Source organism: Crocodylus siamensis, chromosome 1 (assembly GCF_052110815.1).
Source record: "Crocodylus siamensis isolate JL-2025a chromosome 1, ASM5211081v1, whole genome shotgun sequence".
Lineage (NCBI taxonomy): Eukaryota > Metazoa > Chordata > Crocodylia > Crocodylidae > Crocodylus > Crocodylus siamensis.
Window position 1 is genome coordinate 424,114,976 of NC_143395.1, and position 22,421 is coordinate 424,137,396.

General features: G+C 53.7%; 1 protein-coding gene across 9 annotated transcripts in view; it reads left to right on the forward strand.

The window, feature by feature from the left end:
• The window catches only part of PTK2B (protein tyrosine kinase 2 beta), a 100,171-nt gene that overhangs the window by 68,126 nt on the left and 9,624 nt on the right, over positions 1–22,421 (forward strand). For 6 of the 9 annotated variants that reach the window (XM_090031103.1, XM_090031104.1, XM_090031102.1 and 3 more), the window contains exons 13-24: positions 265–311; positions 885–938; positions 3,878–3,975; positions 4,078–4,162; positions 4,483–4,583; positions 4,961–5,076; positions 5,777–5,877; positions 10,122–10,211; positions 11,227–11,431; positions 13,348–13,456; positions 19,745–19,810; positions 21,357–21,482. In XM_090031103.1, the coding sequence (XP_089887229.1) occupies positions 265–311; positions 885–938; positions 3,878–3,975; positions 4,078–4,162; positions 4,483–4,583; positions 4,961–5,076; positions 5,777–5,877; positions 10,122–10,211; positions 11,227–11,431; positions 13,348–13,456; positions 19,745–19,810; positions 21,357–21,482 (1,198 nt within the window). The remainder of the gene's footprint in view (positions 1–264; positions 312–884; positions 939–3,877; positions 3,976–4,077; positions 4,163–4,482; positions 4,584–4,960; positions 5,077–5,776; positions 5,878–10,121; positions 10,212–11,226; positions 11,432–13,347; positions 13,457–19,744; positions 19,811–21,356; positions 21,483–22,421) is intronic. The other 3 variants (XM_090031108.1, XM_090031109.1, XM_090031110.1) reach the window with 1 other exon arrangement.

The following is a 22,421-nucleotide window of genomic DNA, read 5'->3' on the forward strand; positions in this document are numbered from 1 at the left end:
GTCATCGCCATCCACGGGATGTCCACAAGCAGCTTGCAATGCCAAGGAGCCGCTTCCTCTTCCAGAAGACCCCAGGCTCTCACCGCGTGCGGCCATCAGAGCCCCCCATGAGCACAGGGCAGCTGAGCGGGGGTCTGGGTCCCACAGAGATGCCCACGCGGGAAACCCCCTTGATGGAGGAAGGCGATGGGGGGATGGGTGGGGAGGTGGAGGGGCAGACAGGGGCTGGACGAACTCTGAGCTGCATCGTTCCCCGTTGCTTAGGGACGTCGAGGACAGGCGGTCCACCCTGACTGAGAGCATGAGCATCGGTGAGTCTCGTCCTCTTCTCCCCCATCCCAAGTGCAGCCAGGGCCCGGCGAGGCAACCAGGCGGCTCACAGAAGGAGATGAGGGACAGGAGCTTTGTGGCTGGCAACAGAGACAGGACCTCGGCTCCTTTTTTAATAGGGACCAGCCATACACACGTGCACGTGCAAAGCTTTCCACTTTGGGTCTCTCCTATTGCCCGTCTGCCCCGGGGGCCAGCAGTCCTGCCTGTGCAGCCCTTCTTAGCGCAGCCTTGGGCTTGGTCCCGTCTGCCTCCATGGTGCCTTCCCCTGCAGATCTAGTGCGGGGCACGGCCAGGCAGCACCCCTTGACCTGGACAGCCCACCTCTCCCTTGCTGAGCACATCAAGAAGTGCAAGCCTGGCTGGGGTGGCTGCTTGAAAGGCTGCAGCAGGCTGGGATGGGGGGGCTCTGAGCTGGGACCCTCGGAGCAGCCCCTTGCAGGAGGATATTTGGATGGGAGCCCAGGGGCTGGGGCTCTGGTGTTTTTTACAAGCAGCAACCTGCACATGGGGCTTTGATCTTACGGCCGCCTAAAATGCGCTTCTTGCCCTAGACTCGGACATCTATGCTGAGATCCCCGACGAAGGTTTGAGACCCAGGTCTGGAGGTAGGTGCCCTGCCTACTCGTCGGGGCCTGCAACCTTTGCCCGTGGGTCTGCCAGAACCTGGTTGATGGTGGGACACATCCCAGCTGCAAGGGAGAGGAGCTGGCTGCTCTAGGGCTGTGCCCCGGGCCAGGGTATCTCCCCTTCCGTGTCGCGGGAAGGGTGAACTGGGCTGTCGGCCACCCTAGGAGCAGTGCTTCCCTGTAGGATGAGAGACAACAGAATAGGATCAGAGAAAATGAGGGTGGCAGGGAGCTCAGGAGGTCACGTCTAGTCCAACCCCTGCTCCAAGCAGGACCAGCCCCAGCTACATCATCCCAGCCAAGGCTTTGTCTACCCGGGGCTTCAACACCTCCAAGGATGGAGATCCCCCACCTCTGGGTAACCTGTTCCAGTGCTTTACTACCAACCTCATGAGGAAGATTTTTCTCATATCCAACCTCAACTTCCCTTGCTGCAGCTTGAGCCCATTGCTCCTTGTCCTGTCATCTGTCCCCACTGAGACCAGCCCAGCTCCATCCTCTGTGCAGCCCCCCTGCAGGGGGATGAAGGCTGCTGTTCAACCCCCTCGGTCTTCTCTTCTGCAGACTCAGTCAGCCCAGTTCCCTCAGCCTCTCCTCGCCAGTCCTGTCCCCCGCCCCCAGCCATTTCCATTGCCCTCCGCTGGACTCTCTCCAACGTGTCCACCTCCTCTCTGTTGTGGGGGCCCACAACTGGACACAGGACTCCAGATGTGGCCTCCCCAGGGCTGAATAGAGGGGGAGAGTCACTGCCCTCGATCTGCTGGCACCGCTCCTCCCAACGCAGCCCTGGATGCTGGTCGCCTTCCTGGCACCAAGGCGCACTGCCGGCTCCTGTCCAGCTTCTTGCCCCTTGTCACTCCCAGGCCCTTCTCTGCCTTGCCTGCAACAGGGCTTTGGCTACAGGGTTTTCCCACCCTGCTCCCTCCATCACACCCAGACTTGCTTGAGGTTGGTGCACAGAGGCTGCCCTAACCCCTTTTATTCCTTGGCCCCAGGGCCACAGCAGCTTTGTGGCAGCCAATTCAAGGGTAGGAGTCTCCAGCAAGCTCAGTTCAGCCTGGAGCTTATACCCGATTGCTGCAGGGCTGTCTGCATGCTGCCCCCATAGCTGTGGTGGTGACTCGGGCTGCTCTTATTACTGTTAAACCATGCTAAATCACAGGCCTGGATCCGGTCTCCTGGGATCCTTGGAAGTGGCGACATGGTGCCATGCGGGCTGTGGTCATATCCACAGAGAGGGGGGCAGGTGGGGGTATTGGCTTGGGACCCATACCACCCCTGGGGAGGGTGGAAATTTTCTCAGGGATAGGGGTTGGGAGCTATGCATCCTGGGATGCTGGAGGACTGGGACATCAGTCTCTGACTACCTGAATGGCTGCCGTAAAGAGGAGGGAAAGCAGCCGTTCTCTCGCGCTGCAGAGAGCGGGACGTGGATCAGTGGCTTAAACCGGCAGCCGAGTAGGTTTAGGCTGGATCTCAGAAAACACGTCTGCACTGGCAGAGCAGGGAGACGCCGGGGAAGGGGCAGCCTCTGCATCCCTGGAGGTGTCAAGGAGAGGGGGGACAGACACTGGTGGGGAGCGCTCTAGGTGCAGCAATGTCTGTGCTCTGCAATGGGGAGCTCCCAGGCTTATGGGCTTTGCTAGTTGCCCCCTCCCCACATTTCTGCTACATGTCTGGGGGGGTTTAAGCCTCCAGCAGAGGCACAAGGTGCTGCTGCAGCCCGGGCTGGGGCTGGGGACCGGGCTGTGCCAATGCTCCTGCTGGGTCCAACCCCACAGGGTCCTGACTGGAGGGTCTTGCCCCTCCGCTCAGGGTCAGACCGATGCTGCATTTGGGGTCAGAAAGGGATTTCCCCCCGGTCTGATTGGTACAGACCGGGGCGGGGGGTTGCCTCCGTCTGTAGCATGGCCCTCCCTCGGCCTGGGATGCTTTGGGCATATATTAGCAATCTTTTGTAGAAGCATGAGATTAGTCGGTGTTGTCCCCCTGCTCACCCTGGGACAGGGTTGGTGTCATGCCTGGGCCTGTGTTAGGGCTGACTGTGTCGTGTTGCTCAGAGGTCGGACACTGGGTGTGTCTGGGCTGGTTTGCACAGGGCTGATCCTGCCTCAGGCAGGGTTTGGACTAGATGTGACCTCTGAAGCTCCCTGCCAGCCCCACTTCTTCACCAGTCCTGTCCCCCAGCCCCACAACCACAATCATGGAGGGACTCTATGACTATAAAGTGGTTAGTTGGGGCATTTTTTACACATGTTCCTGCACACAGTGTTGGGCATTTTAATTAGCAAACTGCACTAATTAAAAGTGCCCGCACGTCCCATGTATCAGCATCACCACGTGTTCCTGCACTGAAAAAAAATGATGGTAGGGCACTTTTAAGTAAAGCTCAGTGGATGTGTTTTATTTCAAAGTGCCCCACTGCCATTTTGGCGTGCGGAGACGCGTGGCAATGCAGAACCATGTGGGGCGCGAGGCTGCCGGAGCACATCAATATCCACGCTCCACCAGACTCGATTAATCGGATTTCCAGGGCATTGGAGCAGGCTCCCTGCATGTGTATAGGGGCCCTACGTCTCCACAGAGCAGACTGACAACACCCTAGCTCGAGCTAGGTAGGACAGCGCAAAGATAATTCACACTCAAAGTGGAGTAACTTTAAGCCACTTAGAGAGTACTTAGCACAATTTAACACCCTTTAATGCATCAACACTCCCAGAAATGCTGCTGCAATGCTTTAAAGGTAACCAGTAACACCACCCTCAGTCCATAAGGGGTGTGACCTCACACCCCCCCAATGACACAGTTAACCCATAGTGTCCTGGCACCCTAGGATAAGATGGGACCCCCCCAGTTCTTACTGGGGAGCCTGGCTGGCTGTGCTGAGCCCTCTTGTCCTGTGCTCTCTGTCCCCACAGTCCAGCAGTATGGGATCTCCCGGGAGGACATCACTCTGGGCAGGATCCTAGGTGAGGGCTTCTTCGGGGAGGTGTACGAAGGCATCTATACCAACCCGGTGAGTCGGCTCAGCCTTCCCAGCTGCCCCCAGCAAGTGCAGGATGCCGGGGGCATGGCGTAGGGGCAGCGTGCCCCCCTCTGACCCAGCTTCTCCTTCCAGAAGGGGGAGCGGATCAATGTGGCTGTGAAGACCTGCAAGAATGACTGCAGCCCTGAGAACAAGGAGAAGTTCATGAGCGAAGCGGGTAGGCAGAGCCCTAGGTCCACCCCACAGGCCCTGGCTGGTGGCAGAGGATGGGGTGGGGTGAGCTGGTAGAGAAGCTGGAGCCAGGGCATCTGGGGGGGCCGGGGGGAGGTCAGTAGCCCGCGGCCTGGCTGTAGGGCAAGAAATGAGCCCAACCAGCTCCTCTAGCACGTGACTGGACCCCAGGGCTGTTCTGCCTCCGCTGCGGGACCCTAGGGCTGGCTGGCTGCGTGACCTCTCCTGCTTCTACTGCGGAGGGTCTGGGATGGTCCCAGAGGGGTGCCCATGCCTGAGCCCTTGTGGGGGGGCTCTCGTCCGCAGTGCTGATGAAGAAGCTGGACCACCCCCATATTGTGAGGCTCATCGGCATCACGGAGGAGGAGCCCATCTGGATCATCATGGAGCTGTACCCCTATGGGGAGGTGAGCTGGGGGTACTGGGGGGGCTCTCTTGAGGACCCCTCCAGGGTTACCTGGGACAAGGGTTACCCCTCAACCACCTCCCTCGGATGGAGGGAGCATGGCTGAGTGGTCACAGTGGTTTCCCTCCACTGCAAGGACCGCACAGACTTTTTGTGCCTCAGTTTCCCCGCCCCATCTATGCCCATAGGGTTGTGTTCCCATGATCCTCTGCTCTCTCAAGAGACCAGGGTAGGGCTGGAAGGCACTGGGGCTCTGGCCTATTGCCCCGGCAGGGTCTGGTCTCCCTCCAGTATCCCCGGCCACGCGTCCGACCTCTTCCCTGCCCTGCCCACGGCCCCTTCCAGCACTGCTGGCCTCACCGTGCCCCCACCCTGCAGCTGGGGCAGTACCTGGAGCACAACAAGAACTCGCTGAAGGTGCTGACGCTCATCCTGTACGTGCTGCAGATCGGCAAGGCCCTGGCTTACCTGGAGGCCATCAACTGTGTGCACAGGTGAGGGACGGGGCTTCGCGGGGCTCGGAGGGGCTCTGCCTGCAGCTGGCAGGAGCGGGGCCGCGTCCAGATGTCCACCCCTGGCGATGCTGCCCTCCCGGTGGGGCCAGGTGGGGTGAGGGTCAATATTTTTCTGCTGTTGTCTGGAGAGGGGAGTTTGACAACAGTTTTCAAGTAACTGTTGATAACAGACGGAGGTCTTCGCATCCCTGAAGGGCAGTGACGGAGAGGATGGAGCTGGACTTTCCTCTGCAGCCTCAGGGGACGCAGCTAAGAGCAACGGCCTCGAGCTGCAGCAGGGGAGGTTTAGGCTGGAGACGAGGAGGGCCTTTTTGAGTTTGAGCAGGGTGCAGCCTTGGAGCAGACTAGCAAGGGAAGCTGCGGGATCTGCATCCTTGGCAGCCTTTTCCAAGAGCAGGTTGGACAGGTGGTTGTTCAGGGCTTGAGCAGGGGGCTGGACTGCTTGTGACCTCCTCGAGGTCCCTTCCAGCCCCACTTTGCTATGGTCCAGTTCCTCACTCCTGCTTTTCCCTGCAGAATCAGAGCCCCGGTGGGTTTCCCAGCCCCCTGCTCCTGATCAGACAAGGGTTACAGTCGCCCGATCGCAGAGCTGATAACCCCAGGGGGGTTGTGTCAAGGGAAGACCCCGATGCCTGGCTCCCCATCCCAGGGAGTGACCGGCCCTCCTTCTTGTCTGCAGGGACATCGCTGTGAGGAATGTCCTGGTGGCTTCGTCCGAGTGCGTGAAGCTGGGGGACTTCGGCCTCTCCCGGTACATTGAGGATGATGAGTATTACAAAGGTGAGGGCCAGGGAGGACGGGCCGTGGACCAAAGCCCCGTGAAGTCACGGGGAAGGTGTCCGGTGTGGGGAAAGCCGTGAGGAGAGCAACAGGGCTAGGGGCCGAAGATGTACGCTGCAGTCGGACCAAAGCTATAGAGACTATTAAAAATCTGCTGTTCGCAAGCCAGGTAAGCTCGCTGACCACAGTCTTCAGAGTCCGTGTGGAGGAGGAAATATATAATCTCCTCTGGTGGGCTACGATCAACTGGGGGCATCCGAATCCCAAGACCTCTGGGCATGTAGGATGAATTTGGGAGTATCTGAAGTCCCAGGGCGTGGTGTTTAGATCAGTTGGGCCTGCTCAGTCAATATGGTTTTTGGAACCATTGCGTCCTGATCCATCAATGGAACCCATTTGGCTAATTGGACCTGGCACACAAAATATATTAATTAAAAAAAATTAATACAAAACCCTTTTAGGCACCGTTGCAAATGGATCAAACGCCCCTTTTCAAGGGAGAGGGGAAAGCTCTTTCTCGGGACCCCCCCAAGAAGCAGACTCAGGGGGTCGCGCTCTCTTGAGAGGAGCGCTGCAGCCAGGCCTGCGGCGGCTTCACAAGGGTTGCGCCTTCGAGATCCCGGTCTCAGCCCCTGCCTTCCCCGGGAGGGAGCGTTTTCTTGCAAGGGCTTGAACGTTGAACTGTTTGGCTTGATAGGGTTACCTCTTTTGTCTTAGCATTCGTACGCCTTTTGGATCTCAGCACTAAAATTAGTATTACTTATCATTATATTGACTTGTCATTCATATACCAGTTGAATCTATGGCCTATGTTAGAAGAAGAGGGGGATTTGAGTGCCAGCGTCTCCAACAGCATGGCAGACTCTGCTCCAGGGCAGCCAGTCTCTATTGCTTTTCCATCCTCCCCAGGGCCTTTCCTTTTTTCCCCTGTGCACTCTGGGACCTTCTGCCCTGGGACCTTTGCTCTCTCTCCAGCTCCAGCTTGCCCAGCCTCCTTTGTCACCTGCGTTTTTTCTATATTTCCTAGCGCGCTTTTGGGAAATCAGGGAGAAACATCCAAGTTTGTCGCCAAATCTTTGCTCTTCAGCCTTGGACTCTGGCTGAATGGCCCACATGCCAATACACCAAAATAAACACTTCTTTGAAATGCAGATTTCAGGCCTCAGTAGGAAGGCCTTTTGGCTGACAGCTTGGCCCCCTGGTAAAGAAGTTGAAGACTTTGGACATTTAAGATTCATCTCTATTTCAAGTATTAAACATTGTGTTAGTAATGAGCATTGGATTGTTTAGTTTAATAGGTTTTTACTGGTATTGTCTTTGCATTCATATACCTTTCGTGTTTCAGTCCTAAAAGTGTTATTACTTACCATCATATTGTCATTTTACCATTCATATTTCAGCATGAAACTGGTATTACTTAGCATGATATTGTCTTAGCATTCATATACCTTTTGTATTTCAGTACTAAAATGAGTATTACTTACCATTATGGGTCGCCAACTGGCTGGAGGGCCGCACCCAGAGGGTGGTAGTGGGTAGGTCCTTCTCAACCTGGAAGGACGTGGGCAGTGGGGTCCCCCAGGGCTCGGTCTGGATGAGGGGGTAAAAAGCACCTGTTCAAATTTGCTGATGACACTAAGATGTGGGGGGATGTGGGCACACTGGAAGGATGCATCAGGCTTCAATCAGACCTAGACAGGTTACAGGGGTGGGCGGACGAGAACAGGATGGGTTTCAACACAGACAAGTGCAAGGTGCTGCACCTGGGGAGGAACAACCAGCACCATACCTACAGGCTGGGGAACTCCTCTCTTGTCAGCACGGAGGCGGAAAGGGATCTGGGGGTCATCATTGACGCCAAGATGAACATGGGCCGGCAGTGTGGGGACGCAGTCAGGAAGGCCAACCGCACCTTGTCGTGCATCCACAGATGCATCTCGAGCAGGTCCAGGGTGGTGATCCTCCCCCTCCATGCGGCACCGGTCAGGCGGCAGCTGGAGGACTGCGTCCAGGTCTGGGCGCCGCACTTCAGGAAGGATGTCGACAGCATGGAGAGGGCCACTCGCATGGTCAGGGGGCAGCAGGGCAGGCCCTACGAGGAGAGGCTGCGGGACCTGAACCTGTTCAGCCTCCACCAGAGAAGGCTGAGGGGGGATCTAGTGGCCTGTTACAAACTAGTCAGAGGGGACCAGCAGGCACTGGGGGAGGCCCTGTTCCCCCGAGCACCGCCAGGAGTGACCAGGAATAACGGTCACAAGCTGGCAGAGGGGAGATTTAGGTTAGATATCAGGAGGCGCGATTTCACGGTCAGGGCAGCTAGGGTCTGGGACCAGCTTCCAAGAGAAGTGGTGCTGGCCCCTACCCTGGGGGTCTTAAAAAGGCTGGATGATTGCTTTGCTGGGGTCGTTTGACCCCAGTACTCTTTCCTGCCGTGGCAGGGGGTCGGACTAGATGATCTGCTCAGGTCCCCTCCGACCCTAGAAACTATGAAACTATGAAACTATTATGTTGTCTTGTCATTAATATACCGTCTGAATCTATGGCCTATGGTTTTAGGACTTCAGGTCTTAGGACACTGAAGAATCATCTCTTTGAAGTATTAAAAACTTGGTTAGCCATGAACATTGCATTGTTTGGTTTGATAGGCTTTATATATATTGTCTTATATATATTGTATTTCAGTACGAAAATTGGTATTACTTATCATTATATTGTCTTACCATTCATATGCCAGTCATATTTCAGTACTAAGATTAACGTTACTCATCATTATGTTGTCTTATCATTCAGATACCATCTGAATCTATGGCATATGTTAGAAACTTTGAGGACTTTAAGACTTAGGACATTTAAGATTAATCTCTATTTGAAGTGTTACAAATTCTGTTAGTCATCATTGGATCGTTTGCTTTGATAGACTTTACCTATACAGTCCTCTTCCAGTCCTAAAATTGGTATTACTCATCATCATTAGATTTTTCTTATCCTCCACGTACCATTTGAATCAATAGTATATGTTAGAAGCTTTTAGGACTTAGGAAGTTTAAGATTAATTTTTATTTCAAATATTAAATATCCTGTTAGTCTTGAACATTGGATTGTTTAGTTTGATAGGCTTACCAATATAGTCTTTGCATTCATTTTTTTTGTGTGTTTTGGTGCAAAAATTGTCATTGCTTACCATTATATTGTCTTACCCTTGATACACCTTTTGTATTTCAGCACTAAAATTACCATTCATGTACCATTTGAATAGATGGTATATGTTAGAAGATTTTAGGATTTAGGACACTTAAGATTTGTTTCTATTTGAAGGATTATAAATGCTGTTAATAATGAACATTGGATTGTTTGGTTAGATAGGCCTTGCCTACATTATTTTAGCATTCATATACCTTTTACATTTCAGACTAAAATCGCTATTACTCATCGTTATATTGTCTTAGCATTCATAGACCTTTTGTATTTGAGTATTAAAATTGGTATTACTCATCATTATTATATTTTCTTATCATTCATATACCATTTGAATCTATAGCATATGTTGGAAGCGTTTAGGACTTCGGACATTTAAGACTCATCTTTGTTTCAAATATTAACAGTTCGATTAGTGACCAACATTGTATTGTTTGGCTTGATAGGCATTCATATACCTTTTGCATTTCAGCACTAAAATTAGTATTGCTTATCATTATATTATCTTACCATTTCATTATATTATCTTACCATTTATATTTCATACTAAAATTAGCATTTATGTACCGTTTGAATATATGGTATATATTAGAAAATATTAGGACTTCGGTCACTTAGGATTCATCTCTATTTTAAGGATTAAAAATTCAGTTAATCATGATTGTTTGGTTTGATAGGCTTTATATGTGTTGCCTTAGCATTTGTATTTCAGTACTAAAATTGGTATCACTCATTATTATATTGCCTTAGGTTCCATATACTAGTTGTATTTGGATACTAAAATTGCCAGCCAAATTTCTATCCACTAAAAAGCATGTATTGCAATGTATCCTCTTGACTACTATTGGTTGCACAGGCTCCCTGGACCTTCCTTGGACCCTCAGATAACTCTGAGGGTCAACAAAGGGCATGTCCGTGATCGGTGTAGGGGGCCAGGAGCCCCTGGAGGTGCCACACTTGGCTCCTGCCGTGGTTAGATGCTCCTTGGCCCTCTCCTGGCCTCGTTTTGGGGTGGAAGAGTGACCGTGCCCCCTCCTCTGCCCTCACAGCTTCCGTGACCCGGCTCCCCATCAAGTGGATGTCTCCTGAGTCCATCAACTTCCGCCGCTTCACCTCTGCCAGCGACGTGTGGATGTTTGGTGAGCAAGAAGCCCAGCCATGGCGGAGGGGATGGGGCTGTGTGAAAGGGTCCGGTTCAGAGTGGTACATTGGCATAAACTGAGGGCAAGAGCAGGTCGGTGGGCACCCTGTGCTGCGGGGTGGGGAAGGGAGAGGGCACAGAGGCACCCCGCTCTTAGACTGGATCCAGCTGAGAGTCTACAGGGACTTTTTAAAGTCCTGAAAGCAGGTAAGAATCCCAGTCTTTCCCCTCCATGCTCAGAGGCACGTCCCCTCCCCTCCCCTCCCCTCCCCTCCCCTTTCCTACCTCCCCCATCTACCTACCGCTTTTGCTTTCCCTGCAGGATCAGGGAAGCTTCAAGCCTCTCCTGCCTGCTTCAGCGCGGTGGCTGGGCTCGGCTGAGACGGTGGGCAGGGGGGTTTCCCCTACCCCGATTGACTCCCGGGGGGGACAGGCAGGGTGGGGGAATACACCCCCCCATCTCAGCTGCTACCGTTGTCACTCTTCCCAGCTCCCATGCTGCACAACTGGAGCAGCTGGGGGGGCTTGAAGTTTTCCTTTCCCCAGGATAGTGGGGAAAGCAGCAGCACGAGGCGGGGAAGAGGGGAAGGAGAGGGGAGCAGACATGCCTCTAAGCACGGAGGGGAAGGAGGAGATCCTTATGTGCTTTGGGGCTTGCAAATTGTCCCCGAGGGGGTATGTCCCTTATGATGGGGTGGGGGAGAGGAGGCTGGGGGCAGTGGCGAAGACACCCCTGCAGCAGACTTAGTTGCTTCTGCACCCTGCTTTGCCACATCCTGGATCCACCCCTGGGCTATTGCCTTCAAGGAAGCACCAAAAAGCTCAGTGATTTGCCCATGTGCACTAAGTCAGTCAGTAGCAGAGCAGGGACTTCCCCAGGTGCCCTCCACCCCAGGTGGGTCCACCGATTGCATCACCACCAGCGCAAAGAGCTCTTGCCCAGTTGGTGCCCGCGCCTTGCTGGTCCGGCCCCCACCTACTGACCCACAACGCGATGTATGCCTGCCCCGCAGCTGTGTGCATGTGGGAGATCCTGAGCTTTGGGAAGCAGCCCTTCTTCTGGCTGGAGAACAAGGATGTGATCAGCGTGCTGGAGAAAGGCGACCGCCTGCCCAAGCCTGACAACTGCCCGCCCATCCTCTACACCCTCATGACGCGCTGCTGGGACTATGACCCCAACGAGAGGCCCAAGTTTAAGGAGCTTGTCTGCAACTTGAGGTAACCGCCAAGGAGGGGCTGGCATGGGACAATATCCAGAGTACCTGGCCGCGTCTGCCTGGAAGGGCAGCTCTTGCAATAGCTGTGCTGGCATTGACATGGCAGCAGGGGGTGGCATGGGAGGATGTTGAACAACTGCAGTAATGGGACCATCAGTGGGGAACAGGGCTGACAACACCGCGTGGCACAACCAGTTCACCTCAATGCACTTCATTAGCATCCCCTTCAACACACCGTGAGCAGCCGTCAAACAGGCAAACAAAACATTAAGAATGAATAAGAAGGGACTTGCAAACAAAATGGGAAGTATCAGAATGCCCTTTTATCAACCCATGATGCATCTGCACCTTGAATCCTGTGCCCAGCTTCGGTCCCTGCATCTCCAAAAGGAGACAGAAGAAGCAGAGACGGGAAGTAGGGAGGGTAAGTAGCATGGAAGGGCTTCCCTATGAAGAGAGACTGAAGGGGCCAGGCCTGGTCAGTGTAGAAAAGAGATGCTTGAGGGGAGCATGGTAAAGGTTTACAAAATACTAAGTGATGAAGAGCCAGTAAGTGCTCACCTCCAACCTTCTGCTGTAACCGCTAGGCAATGCTCCATGCCACCTCTGCGCTCCATGCACTCATGCACTACAGTGAGCTACCTGCAAACCAAAGTGCATCCATTTTCATTTAAGGTGGAGATGGGTGGGGAGGCTGATAGCAAAGGTGTTGTCAGTAGTGGATGGATGCAGTTAGCCGGAGAGCAGCTGGCTGACCACAAGAGGAATCGCAGTGTGGTCGGACCGGAGGTTGAGTGGGAGCGCGGTTGGTTGGATGTGTGATGGACGTGAACTGCGGTCGACTGGACGCGTGGTGGACTGGCGCGCAGTTCTGTAGCATTCTGCTCTGCATGGCAGCTGAAGGGGTTTTCCTACTACCTTCATGGCACCGCCTCCACGATGATGGGAAGCCCGGCTGGGAGGAGCTCTTCTGTGTGTAGACAGGCCTGTGCAATGCCAGGGGCTTGGACAGTGGGGTGTCCTCCTTGCCAGCGGCTGCCATTCTGCTATCTACCATGGGGCCCATGAATCACAAAGCCAAAGGCCGGTGGTTTTTGAGCTCTCTTGACCCTGGCTTTAACCCCCAGGTAGCTGATGCTGGGTCCACATGCATCTCCATGCTCCTTGCCCATGGAGCAGGCCAGAGGGTGAAAAATTCCTCCCCTGGCCACTGCTGAGATGTGGGCACTGGTTTCCTTTTGCATTAGCACAGAACAGGGAGATGGGGCTGAGTGGAAGCACTGGCTTTCATGTCCACCCCTGAGCTCTTTGGGGAGATGGAGGTGGCTTTCCAATTCCTGGTCTCTGTAGTGCTTGAGGCCAAGCAGGCTTTGGCCCTCTGGCTCACTCTGCACCAAGGAGAGCTCGGAGTTGGTCCTGGACCTCCCAAAACCCAGCCCACTGCCCTCCCCACCAGGCCCCAGTGCCTAACTCAGTCTAGTAAAACACCCTGGGATCCCACATGTCTTCAGAGAGCATTTTGATGAAGCCCCACCTTGCACCCAGCTCTGCTCTTCAGGTTGTCATTGCAGACTGAGCAATGAGCCGTGGTGTTGTCCTGATGCCCAGCTGTCCTCAACTCAGTCTTCCCCCTTTCCCCTCTGGAAGTCCCCAACAGAGAATCAGGGCCACATACCCACAGACATCCAGTTAACTCCAGTTCAACACAGTCTGAACCAGCCTGCATGGGTCTGGCCAGCCATCCCTCCAAGCCTTTCTCCGCTATGACGTCTGCCGTGGCCAACGTGGTCCACAGCCCCTGCAGTTAAGAATATAAGAGATGATGTCTCAAGTCATCCCACGGGTCCATCCAGTGTGGCACCTTGCCTCGCACAGTGGCTGGGGTAACGGTGGCTCCTTTTCTTCCCTGGTGTGCAGTGACATTTACCTGATGGAGAAGGACATAGCCAAGGAGCAGGAGAGGAACAATCGCCACCGGCCTCCCAAAATCATGGAGCCCTCCTCATTCCAGGATCCACCTCCCAAGGTAGGAAGAGCACGTGGGATTTGCTGTGGGACACTGGTTCCAGCTGTGCCAGCTGCTGCCCTACCCCAGCTCTACCCAGAGGGTCCATCTTGAGGGATGTGGGGTTCATTGAGGATGGTTTACAGGGGAGGATACGAACCTACTACAGTTGTTACTTGCCCTTTGAGATCAGGGTGGTCAACCTGGAGCACAAGTAGTACGGGCAGGCAGCACAGGGACAAATAGGGCAGGATGCAGAACGCAGAGCAGCAGATTGGGCGGGGAGCTCAGGGCAGGGAGCAGAACTCAGAGCAGCAGATCGGGCAGGGAGCTCAGGGCAGGGAGCAGAACGCAGAGCAGCAGATTGGGCAGGGAGCTCAGGGCAGGGAGCAGAATGCAGAGCAGCAGATCGGGCGGGGAGCTCAAGGCAGGGAGCAGAACGCAGAGCAGCAGATCGGGCAGGGAGCTCAGGGCAGGGAGCAGAACTCAAAGCAGCAGATCGGGCGGGGAGCTCAGGGCAGGGAGCAGAACGCAGAGCAGCAGATCGGGCAGGGTGTCAGAGTGGTATTCGATGAGGGTGTGGGGCTGATTTATGGCACACCGGCCACAAAGGTTGGCCCCTACTGCGTTAGCCCAGGGTTTAAGCCCTGCTTGCTTGCGGCCCATGAACATACATGATGCTGTCATTAACTCACACTCCCTGTCCCTTCCCCATCGCCGGAGTTGGCAGACGTCGTAGCCCACAAGCCCCGTGGCCATGGGAGCTTTGCTTCTTCCAGCTCTGGGCAGGGCCAAGTGCTTCTGCCCAAACGGCAGAGCCCATCTGCTCAGAGATCATCCTGGCCGCCGCTTGGGACAAAAGGGGTTTAAAAACCAAATGCACGCCCGATTTTTAACCTGTCAGGTAGGAGCTCTCTCACCTTGTGGGCCGTGGCCCGCAGCGCGGTGCGTGGTGTGACCAGCTGCCTGCCCCAGAAGCAGTGATATAGGGTGGCTCTAGGGTTAGTCAGCAAGGAGCATAACTAAGTGATCTCAATAGCAATCACGTGCTGTATGGTTTTTGTGTGTCTGTGTGTGTCAAACAGCACGGCTGTCTGGGCACAGTGAGACAGCGTGTTGTGCCGTTGTACTGGATGCCGGGCCCTTTGGCGGTGTGGTGAGACACGCAAATGAAACACGGGGTCTCCCCCTCCTAGAAAGCTGCTCCCCGAAGCAATTGCCTATTTTCCACTTGTTGGAGTCTGAATGACCCAGTCGGTAATTCATCTAATATCCTTGATTAAATCCAGATCATAGTACTATAGAAAATGAGGGTTGCAGGGACCTCGGGGGGTCACATCTCATCTAACCCCCTCCTCCAGGCAGGACCAGCCCCAACTACATCATCCCAGCCAGGGCTTTGTCTACCTGGTCTTCAAAACCCCCGAGGGTGGAGGTGCCACCACCTGTCTGCAGAGCCTGTGCCAGTGCTTCACCACCCTCCTCGTGAGAAAGTTTGTCCTAAACTTCCCTTGCTGCAAATGCCAACAGCAGTTGTACCACGGTACCTTCAGCAAATGCCTGAGAAGACCACCACACGATGCTAGCTACGCACTAGCCAGCAGTCTTACCACACTTATTAATTGCTGTGTGCACGAACTAATTACAGTCAGAAGCATTTGATCAAAATACGTACACCTGGGACGGCCAGGGAGACGGGCGCTGTCCCGTGCTAGCTGGCTCTGGCAGCTCACACTAGCAACGAAGTGCTGTCGCTTCTTCCATTTTATACCCCGAAATTTCTCATTGCATCCTAGCTGGAAACATCGCATATTTGTCTTGTCTTCTCCACACACCAGTGCTGCTTCCTTTGCCCATTTGCTCTAGCTTTCCCAGGGATAATGTCCCCTATACCGAGCTGGCACCTTTTCTCCCATGCTTCCTTCTAGATTTTGGGGGTGTTGGTTGTAGCCGTGTCGGGCTAAGGACATAGGCAGACAAAGTTCTTTGGGTAAATGTGATATCTTTTATTTTTTATTTGAGCTGGTCTAATGAAAGATACCACATTTGCCCAAAGAGCCTTGTCCTTCTAGATTAGCACATCTATGGATATTCACATTTTCACTTGTTCTGGGTGATTGGCTGTCTGACCTGTTTCTCTCTCTCAGCCAGTGGATCCCTATATTGTTTTGTTTGTATCTGATAAAACCTCCCATCACTGTTGGCACTGGATTTATGACCCAGTCCTGACACCTTGTTCCAAACCTTCAGACCGATCACGACTTCCGTTCGATAATAGGCAAATTTCATTTGATTTTATTGCTCTCTATGTCTAGGATCAGTTCACTTCCCTGCAATTTGAGTTTTCTAACCAGGAAGGGCATTTTGAGACCCTCCGGGTCAAAATACGGGGAGAACATAGGGAGGGTGACACACCTGTAGGAGTCTACTATAGACCTGCCCACCGAGAGGAAGAACTGGATCGGGAATTCAATAGGGAACTGGTCGAGGCTGTGTGCTCCTGATGCATGATCGTCATGGGGGACTTCAACTTCCCTGACATCTCTTGGGATGAGCACATGGCCAAATCTGATTGGTCGTGCAGCTTTCTCGTTTGCATTAATGACCTCTGCCTAAGGCAGGAGGTCTATGAGCTGACTAGAGGAGAAGCATTGCTGGATCTGGTCCTGGCCAAAGGGAAGGACCTGGTGAGCAATGTGAGGATCAAGGGGAAGCTTGGTGACAGCGACCATGATTTGGTCACCTTCTCAGTTCACTGAAGAGCAGGTAAATCCCTCAGGAAAGCAGAAATCCTCAACTTTGGGAAGGCTGACTTTTGCTAACTCAGAGCTTTGCTAAGTCAGGCAATTAGGGGCCATACCCCCCTTGATAAGGGAGTACATGAAGCATGGTCATCTCTCAAAAACATAATCCTTGAGGCACAGGGGAAAGCCAGGTCAACTTGCAAGAAAAGTAATCAATGGGCAAGGAAGCCCCCTTGGCTGACTAAGGACCTCATTACACTCCAAAGAGTAGCTTACACTAGTTGGAAAATGGGAAGCATTACCAAAGTGGACTACTCAGCACTCACCTTCACCCGTAGGGAGTGGTCAAGAAAAGCCAAGGCACAAACCAAACTCAGGCTAGCTACAGGGATTAAGGACAACAAAAAGTCCTTCTTCGGATCCGCGGGAAGTCGAAAAAAGAACGATAATAGCACTGGGCTCCTGCGAGATCAAATGGGGTAGCTGACATCTGATGCCCAAGAAAAGCCCAGTCTCCTAAATGATTTTTTTTGCATTGGTTTTTCACCCTCCCAAGGGGATCACACTGCCCGATAGGACATGAACCATCCTGGGAGCGGGTGGTGGGCCCCAAATCCATGTGGATCAGGTGAGGGAACACCTTGAGAAACTGGACATTCACAAGTCCCTGACACCCTGGAGTCCTGAAGGAGCTGGCCGACATGATGGCATCCCCCTTGGCAAAGACACTTGAAAACTTGTGGCACTTGGGAGAGATCCTGGAAGACTGAAAGAGAGCCAGCGTGGTCCCTATCTTCAAGAAGGGGAGGAGGGATGACCCAGGGAATTGTAGACCAGTCAGTCGGACATCTACACCTGGAAAAATCCTGGAGAAATTGTCAAGGGATCCATCAATGTCAAACTAACAGAAAGCAAGCTGCTGAAGGCCAGCCAGCATGGGCTTGTGACCCGCATGTCATGCCTGACCAACCTCATCTCCTTCTATGATCAGGTAACATCTGCCCTGGACAAGAGAGGTGATGTGGATGTCATATATTTGGACTTCAAGAAAGCCTTTGATTTAGTTCCCCACAACGTCCTCATGGCTAAGCTGGGGAACTGTGGCCTTGATCATCTTATGGTCCAATGGCTAGGTAATGGGCTAAGGGGTCGGACCCAAAGAGTACTAGTTGACGGGAGCAAATCAACGTGGTGCAGGGTGAGCAGTGGAGTCCCGCGGGGCTCAGTACTTGGGCCAGTACTCTTTAACATCTTCATTAATGATCTGGAGTTGGGAGTCAGATGAGAACTGGCAAAGTTTGCAGATGACACCAAATTATGGGGGAGGGCTGTCACATCACCAGACAGGCTGGGAATGCAGGTCAATTTGGACATGTTCTCAAGGTGAGGTGACGAAAACCGGATGGCATTCAATGCAAGGTGCTGCACCTCAGTAGGAAGTACCCCCAACATACTTACAGGCTTGGCAATGCTACATTTGCTAGACCATGGCCAAAAGGGACTTGGGGGTCTTGATTGATCACAAGATGAGTATGAGCCACCAACGTGATGCTGTGGCTGGCAAAGCAAAGCAAACTCTGGTGTGCATCATCTCAAGCAGAACCAGAAATGCTATCCCCCCGCTTTACTCAGCCCTGGGGAGACCACAGCTGGAGAACTGCATCCAGTTTTGGGTCCCCCACTTCAAACTCTGAAACTCAAGAGAGTCCAGAGGACAGTCACTTGTATGATCCAAGGCCTAGAGGGAAGGCCGTACGAGGAGAGACTGAGAAGAGAAAGCTCAGGGGGGACTTGGCGGCAGCCTACAATGACATAAGTGGGGTACATCAGGACCTGGGAGAAGAGCTGTTCACCAGAGCTCCCCAAGGGATAACAAGGTCTAATGGCCACAAACTCCAGGAAGGCCGATTTAGTCTGGGTATAAGAAAAGTTTTTTACGATGCGAGTGTCCAGGGTCTGGAACAAACTCCCGCCAGAAGTGGTGCAAGCACCTACTCTGGACTCCTTCAGAAAACATCTGGATATTTTTCTTGCTGGGATCACTTGATCCCAGCTGACTTCCTGCATATGGCAGAGGGGCTGGTCTTGATGATCTCATCTCTCCCTTCCAGCCCCCAATGTCTATGAAATCTATGAAATCTGTGATACACAGTGGTAGAAAATAAGAATAATTGAAGGAAAGCAAGCAAGATGATTACAGAATACAATACCAATTATTTTCCAGTCCCAGGGGGTTCGCAAAGAGATGTGGGTGGGTGAGATGGGCCAGTGGTGTGCCTTCTGCCCATGGTGGCCTCGGGATCCCCCTGTTGCTCTGAAAATCCCTCCTTTTGTATTCTTTTCCCCCGATGACTCTTTATTCCCGGGAATCGTTGAGTGGTCTCCCTGTAGTTGTCATATTGTCCATGTTCTGTCCTGCCAGAATAATTCTTTGTTTCCACAAACCCATCACATGCATACATCTTAATTTGGGCATGTATTGGTGTCTTAATTCGGGCACATCCAACCTCTTGATTTGGTCATCTCTGGGGCTTTCCAGCTGGTCACTGTGACGTAATGCCAATGCTATGGGTTCCCTTGTCTTTGCTAGGGAACACTTGTCTTTGCTAGGGAACACTGTGGTACATGTTTGCACAGCTTGTTTGTCCGCTAGCTTCAGACACAGTGGGGCTTGAAGGCTGAGAATGTGAAACTTTATCACAAACAGACTTTTAGAAACCAATTAACCCTTGCCATTCCCTTGGACTATTGTTTAATGTAATGTTGTCGTCTCTACTCTACCTACAAGCCAATTCCTAAAAGAAAATCTCTAAATATCATTTCTAGCCATCAATCACTGGTTACATTACTGTTCTTAATTCTTACCCCGCTCTCTGCCTAGTCCCCATTCTTGTCCACAGTCTAATGATTTTGAAGGTGAAGTCACATGTTATACAGGTGTCCTCATGTTAAAGTCTGTTAACACATGCAAAGCACCCTTGGAGCGTCTTAAAGTTATGCCGTGCTAGGTGAGGCTTAACTCTGGGCCGTGCTCCCCAGCTCATGTTAGGGTCACTTCACTCTGCTCCACAGAGATAAAATGAGTGGTTTTGTGGTCTTCCAGCATCCCAGGATGCACTGCTCCTAGCCCCTTCCCCCAGAAGAGCAGAGGTAGAGTGCAGGTGACTCCTAGCCACACCCCTGCTCACCACCCCTCTGGTGGCATGTCAGAGCAGTGCAGGCAAGAAACATTATTAACCCTTTATGTGCGGTGGTTCCCAGCACTTTCTAACTTTAACACTGCTACACGTTGCGTGGGTTTGTCACGGGCTGTGTGTAATGTGGTACCTTACTCCAGTTTGCAGCACAGCCATGGTCTGTACTGACCAGTTCAGTTAGGAAGTGGAGCTGGCAGGGGTTTCCCAAGGAATCCCCAAAATCCTCACAATGGCTTAAGGCACCACTACAAGCCACTGAACCAGAAACCCACCTCTTTGTTTGCTCGGTACCTGTGTCACCTCACCTGTGAGCAAGTGTTGTCTGTGCTGGCCCCCTCTGTGACATTTCGGTCGTCTTCTTCCTTCAGCCCAGCCGGCCGAAATACAAGCCGCCTCCACAGACCAACCTGTTGGCTCCAAAGCTGCAGTTCCAGGTAAGACCCCGGGGCTTTTACAAGCCCACCTGCCAGCACCAAAAGGTGGGATATTGTAGGCTGAGCTCCCACCTGGGGCTGTCAGCACCATGCTCAGGAGTTGAGACCCTCGCGCTTTGGTTGTGTCTCTCGCTAACCAGCTGCTGCCTGTCAGCCAGTTCTGTAAAACAGCTAATCCCCTTTTGCCTTGGGCTCCATCAGGATTTGAACACTCCTCCCTTCCCACTATGGTGATATCGGCCTAATGATGCTCTCACAGGATGCTTGTTTGTGCCTTGAAGCTTCGAGAGAGACTTGCACCCAGCTCAGGTGTCAGTGCACCCAGGGGTTAGCAGAGCCAAACCCTTCCTGCATCTCCTTTCCAGGGACAAACTTCAAGAAGCTGGGTCCTTCTCTCCTCTGCTACAACAGAGCTTCACCCCTGCCCCCTGCTGAATTGAGTGGAGCAGCAGTGTGGTGGCTCTGAGCATAATTTGGCCCTTTCTACCTTGGTCCAGCCTCCATCTAGTGCCTGTTCAGCAGTGAAGTATCATGAGTCACATCTTAGTGCTTAGTGTGCCCTGGATGGGCCTGGCATACACCAGCCAAGCCCTGCTGGCTTCAATGTAGTTGCCTCCAGGGTCAGAATTGGGCCCTTTGGGGCTGAAAGTACTTTATTAGAGAGAGAATGTGGCCTACTGGTTCCAGTGCAGGACTTGGGACTGGGAGCTCTGGGCTCTGCCAAAGACTCACTGCATGGCCGTGGCCACGTCACTTTGTCCCCCTGTGCCTCGGTTTCTCCAACTCCCAAGTAGGGAAGCTGATTTCTCTTGTCAACCCATCACCACAGCTCACCTTGCCGGGAGGCGGTGAGGCTGCATTAGCTGTTGCTTGTAAGGCCCTTTAAGATCCTGGGAGGCAGATGCCTGGAGAAGCAAGTAGCTTTAAAAACTTAGCCTCACAACCCTCCTGTGAGGTAGGGAGCACCATTCCCATTTTACAGGTGGGGAAACTGAGGCAGGAAATGGCCAGATTCCCCAAATCATAGAGTCATAGAGAAGTGGGTCTGGAAGGGCCTTCCAGAGGTCACCTCAAGGCAGAGGCAGGATCAGCCCTGTCCCAACCAACCTCTGACCAAAACGGCAGTCACCCCGACACAGCGCCAGGCATCGCACCGCCCCTGCCTCAGGGAAAGCAAAGGGACCACGGCACCAACGTCCTGCTGCTGCAAAGGTTAATATACACTCCCGAGATCCCAGGCAGGGGCCGTGCTCCCACTACAGAGGAAGGCCACCCCTCTCCCCCCCAGTCTGTACCAGTCTAATCCCTTCCTGACCCCAAATGCAGCATCGGTCTGTCCTTGAGCACAGGGGCAAGATCCTGTAGCTAGGACTCAACCCCAGCAGGAACATCGGCACAGCCCAGTCATAGGAGACCACTTGCTTCACTCCCCCCGGGTGAAAGCCCCTCTCGGCCGTGCTCCCCGCGCCTCGCGCTCTCCCTGTCCGTGTCTGCTCACCGTGTGCGTCCTGTTTCTGTGCCCGCTGCCTCCGGCTTCCCCGGACAGGTGCCCGAGGGCCTGTGCGCCAGCTCGCCGACGCTCACGAGCCCCATCGAGTACCCATCGCCTGCCAACTCCCTGCATACCCCGCCGCTCAACCGCCATAATGTCTTCAAGCGCCACAGCATGAGGGTAAGACGGGCCCCCACGGCCGCCCTGCCTCGCACACGGCCAGGGGACACCGGCGGGGCAGAGGTGTCCAGAGAGCCCGCGTCTGCTACCGCCCCCATGGAGCAGGTGGGGGTGTCCAGCAGGAAGAGCCCTGTCCCCGGCCAGTGCTCCCCCCCGTACCCCAAGCGAGGGGCGGGGAGGGGGGGGTCCGTCGGGGTGCTGCGTCCTGTGGCCTTGGTCTTTGTTATGCTGCAATGTCTGCTTTTTTATGCCAACACCGTTCCCCCTGCCCTGGCTCCAGAATCAGCCCCTTTAACCCCTTCAGCCCCTGCCTGTATGAGCTGGGGTTGGGCAAGCCATCTGGCGGCGTTGTCTGGCCTCGGAGGAAGCCGGGGGCACTGTGGCACCAAGCCACCATGGGCACCGGGGGGGCTGATGAGCTCCAGAAAGCAACGTGGTGCATCCTCCCCCCGTGAAGGCTCCTTAGGGCACATTCATGGACAGGCTGCCGTTCTCTTGACAGGGCAGCCCACCCGTGAGCAGCTGGCACAGCTGCCCTGGAAACTGTTGGGAGCTAATAAGCCACTTGTCCAGGACCATGCACAGGAGAGCCCGAACCTGGCTGCTCTGTGCTTTATCTGTGCCAGCGAGAGGGGTTGGTTTGAGCTGAGAAATGAGGTGTATGCCCCGCTCTGCATGGGGCTGCGGGCCAGTCTTGCCCTCGCAATGGGATTGGTCGTTGTGGCTTTAAGAACTGAGCCTCACAGCTCCCCTGTGACGTAGGGAACATTTTATAGGTGAGGAAACTGAGGCAAGGCCTTTGGGATTTCCATTCCCAGCCTCATTTCCCCCCTGAGTCTGGCTGGTTCTGTGGTTTTTCTGCAGACCCCCACCATCCCCTCTTCTGACTCCCCCGATATGATTTCACAGGACAGCCCCACGCACCTCCAAGCACCCTCC